The following is a 4,171-nucleotide window of genomic DNA, read 5'->3' as shown; positions in this document are numbered from 1 at the left end:
GAAAGAACAGAGGTGGAAGGGGAGGCAGCAGGGGGTGGGGGGCCAGCGGGGCAGAGGGTGGGCCTTTGCTAGGCTGGGGGCCTGTTCTGTGTCTCCCAGGTGGGTGAGAGCCCAACTGGAGGCAAGGCAGCGGCAGTCCGGGGGGTCTCACCTCAGCACCAGGAAAACAGAACAAAAACACCTGTAGGTCAGTAGCTGGGGCAATTCGAAGGGGGTAATACCTCTCACTCTGACCAAAAGTGGATAACGTGATCTTCTGGGCGTGTTCATGTTTGTGGTTCACAGAGCACTTTCACATCCAGTTCTGAATCTATTCCTCCCAACGGTTCAGTCAGACAGTCTAATCCCACTTTACAGATGGGAAATCAAGATGTGGTTTACAACTCCTGCGTGGCAGAATGGGGTTTTGACCCCAGAACCTCTGACTCCTGCCCTTTCCTTAACCGTGACTCCAGCTCATTTTTAACCACTCTGCAGATCACCAGCTGCCCCATGAAACCAAACTGCCAACCAATCTGGGGCTAAAGGCCAAATCCCAGACACTCAATGCCTTCTCACCCTCTCCTAGCGTCTGGTGTTAATGACGACACCTAGACATTAATAACAATTCCTTGCCTCTTCATAACTCTCCAAAATCTGAAATCTAGCTGCAATGACTTCATGCAATTGTCTTCCCTTGAGGCAGAGAGGGTGGGTATTCTCATCTGACCTACGAAGAAACTGAGGCCCAGAGAGGAGAAGTGACCAGCCCAAGGCCACACAGTTGAGTCCGTGACAGGGCTGGGACAGGACCAGAATCCAGGTCTCCTGCTACCCGCTCCTTACCTGCAGCACCGACAGGTTGGTCTGTCCAGAAAGGCTCAGCTTCTCCTGCTCTGAGGGGTAGGCGTTGTAGCGGTGCAGGTACAGCCAGTCTCGGAGGATCTTCACCGACTCCTTGGGCAGGTTCCCTCTGCGCTTCCTCTTGCCTGCCAGGGAGAGGAGGCCTTCATCCTCACCCAGGTCACTGTCTGACATGGTGTCTAGGGGCTACGCTGGACCTCAGGCAAGCCTAAAATAGGTGACAAAGGGGAGGGGAACATTATTACCATGCGGTGCCTCTGACCCTTTCCCTAGTCTTCGAGTACATCATTACTAGAGCCTAGGACACCAGAAACGGGGTAATCGAAAGTCAAAGTCTCAGGCCATACCAAAGCCTGGGCAAGGTAGAAGGAAAGGTCCAAAATGCCTCTACTTCATCAGGCTGGTAGATAACTACTGAAATAAATGGCAGATCATTAATAAGCAGAACCAGACTAGAAGTAATTACAGCTACCACTGAGGCCTGTTTTCCATGCTCTGTACTGAGCATTTCACCTTTATTATCTCATTCAGTCCTCACAAATGCCCTCGTAAGGGAGACACTAACATCATCATCATTTTACAGATGAGAAAAACCAAGGCCCAGAGAGATTCAGAAAGTCACCCAAGATACTCTGGCTGTTAAACAGAGTTACCACGTGACCCAGTAATTTCACTCCTAAGGTAGCTAAGCTACGAAGAGAAATGAAAACCCACGTCCACACAAAATGTTGTACAAAAATGTTTATAGTAACATTATTCATAATAGTCAAAGGTGGAAGCAACCCAAGTGTCCTCCAACAGATGAATGGTTAAACAAAATGTGGCCTATCCATAACAGAGTAGAATATTATTCAGCTATGAAAAGGAAGTTCCGATCCACGCTATAATATGGATGAACCTTGCAACTATGATGCTAAGTGAAAGAAGCAAGTCACAAAAGACACATACTATATGATTCCGTTTTTATGAAATGTCCAGAATGAGCTGGAGGGGACAGAAGAGTGATAACTAGAGGGTATGAAGTTTCTTTTCCAGGTGATAAAAATGTTCTAAACTTGATTGTGGTGATGGTTGCATAATTGTGAATATACTAAAAAAAACACTGGTTTGCTTTAAAAAAGTTGCATGGTATGTGAATTATATCTCAATAAAGCTGTTATAAAAAAAAAAAATCTCATCTCCAGGATATGGTATGGAAGCAGGGTTTGGACCCAGATGGCTTGCCCTGTCCTCCACCCCTATCCCATCTTGCTTCCAGGGTCTCCCAGGACCCAGTGAGGAGTCTGGAAACCCTATCAGTCTCCACAGTCCTATAGCAATCCATGTAACATTTACTGTGTACCTACTATGTATACCCTGCAGAGATGCTGAGTTATCCCTACTGGTTGTCTCTCATTCTCCTTTGTCATCTAGCCCCTGGCCTGGTCCCAGAATCAGTGCCTCAGAAATCCAGATAAATAAGCAAGGCTGGGCTCTAGTTCCTCCAACTTGGCTGTGTGACCTTGGGCAAGCATCCTTCCCTCTCTGGGCTTGAGCCTCCTCTTCATATGTTAATTGAAGGAAGGTGTTTCACTAGACAATCCAACTCAGTTGCTTATCCCCGACAAACTTCTTGTTCGCACACGCAAAAGAGATACACATTTTAAAACCAAAAGTTCCAGGACAAGCTGATGCCAGAATCTCAAGGCCCCTCCCTCCTCAGCCTTTTAACAGCTCCCTAGCAGGCTGGGCCAACAGACTCTGGCATCTCCCAGGTTTTGTTTCCTCGACTTGGGCCTGAGCCCAGATATCCGGGCTGGCTAAGCCAGGCTTTCGAGGGAAGGGTCTACCCTCCCAGCCGGGCCACCTGGAGGTGAGACAGGCATTGGTTAGAGGTGCCACTCCTCAGAGAGCAGCAACAGCAGGCTGCTTTCTGAGGTCAGGTTTCTGAGGTTTAGCTGGCCAGGGCAGTTGGGATCTGAGCTCAGGCAGGGATGCAGCCCTGGCAGGCTGTGAGAAGTTTACTCAAGGTTATCTGTACGGATTCCACCCTGGCTGCCAGTCAAGTCCCAGTCTGCAGGGTTCCAGTGGGTGGCGTGTGGAGGTGACCCCCTCTGTCTACACAGACCTCTCTACCGGTGTCCTGCACTCCAGCCATGATATTCACCGACAAATACAGCAGACACAGTTTACAAATCCCAATCCAGGAGGCTTCCCACACACACACCCCACACTCCCACCCAGCCTCACACCAGGCAACTCTCTAAGAGCACTCAGATAACTGGCACCAACCCATCACTCAGCCCCTGGAACCCCCAGGACTTTCACCGACAAATTCAGCAGACACACAGTTTACAAACCCCACGTCTAGCACGAACAACTGGTACCACGCAACCAATTCCTGGATATATGCCCACCCACGATCTCTCAGACTGGGACAACTCCCGACGACATCATACTAAGGGTCACTTCTTACCCTAACTGGACTGTGGTAGCACCCTCTCGACATAACACCCAGGGCACCCTCCTACACACGCCACGACGCTGACCTGCAACCACTCCCGCGCCAACTTTCTGACAACTTCCCCAGCTCGGCCCGACACTCCCCCGGGCCGAGCACTCACGCTGCATTCCCAGCAGTTCACACAAAGCGCGCAGTCTCCCCCGCGGCCCAGACCCGAGTCGGAGCACATGGCTCCCGGGGCGGCGGGGAATCGGCCTGCGCTCGGGGCGCCTGCACCCCTCAGCCCCCCACCCCGCGTCAGACTCGGCGCTTCTGTTCCCCCGCGGGCCTGCAATCCGGGTGGGGCGGGGGCTCTGGAAGAAAGAAAACTCACGTGTCTGTCCCGGGGCAGGAAAAAGTTTGGTTCCCACCCCCTTCCCCAGCCGCTCAGCGCTCCTGACTCTTCGGGGCGCGGGGCTGGCCGAGCCTGCGCGCTCGGCTTTGTGCTCCGAACTCGGCCCAGAGGGGGAGGGGAGGGGGCTGGGCTCCCATCTCCGCACCGCCCCCCCCAATCCTGCGCCCAGACTCCATGTTGGCCGCCCCCTGCCCCGGAGACTGCGCGCTTCGCCCGCGGGAGGCTCGGCTCAGGCTCGGCCTGCCCGAGGGACCCGGCGCGCACAAACTTTCTTCGGGTCGCCGGCCCCACGCGCCCCGCTTCCTTGGCCCGCCTGGGAGTGACAGATGCCTCCGAGACAGACTTTCCTTTGTTCCAAAGGAAAAGGGAACTCGCGCGGGCTCCCCGGCTCCCCCAGCTCCGAGACCTTCCGGCTGCCCCCACCCGCAGCTGTCACTCTCGGGGGGCCCCTCCCCGGCTCGGCCGCGGCGGGGGGTTGGGGGGGCTTCCGG

The 4,171-nt window shown here is 53.7% G+C and overlaps 1 protein-coding gene across 3 annotated transcripts in view; it reads right to left on the bottom strand.

The window, feature by feature from the left end:
• The window catches only part of TGIF2 (TGFB induced factor homeobox 2), a 16,220-nt gene that overhangs the window by 11,781 nt on the left and 268 nt on the right, over positions 1 to 4,171 (bottom strand). For 2 of the 3 annotated variants that reach the window (XM_024743296.1, XM_024743293.1), the window contains exon 2: positions 826 to 1,051. In XM_024743296.1, the coding sequence (XP_024599064.1) occupies positions 826 to 1,017 (192 nt within the window). In that variant the 5' untranslated portion in view covers positions 1,018 to 1,051. Of the gene's footprint in view, positions 1 to 825; positions 1,052 to 1,190; positions 1,453 to 4,171 lie in introns of those variants that run through there. The other variant, XM_024743294.1, reaches the window with a different exon arrangement.

The sequence above is a fragment of the Neophocaena asiaeorientalis genome, unplaced genomic scaffold (assembly GCF_003031525.2).
Source record: "Neophocaena asiaeorientalis asiaeorientalis breed wild unplaced genomic scaffold, Neophocaena_asiaeorientalis_V1.1 scaffold82, whole genome shotgun sequence".
Lineage (NCBI taxonomy): Eukaryota > Metazoa > Chordata > Mammalia > Artiodactyla > Phocoenidae > Neophocaena > Neophocaena asiaeorientalis.
The sequence above is the reverse complement of the archived record's forward strand: the minus strand, read 5'-3'. Positions and strand labels throughout refer to the sequence as shown.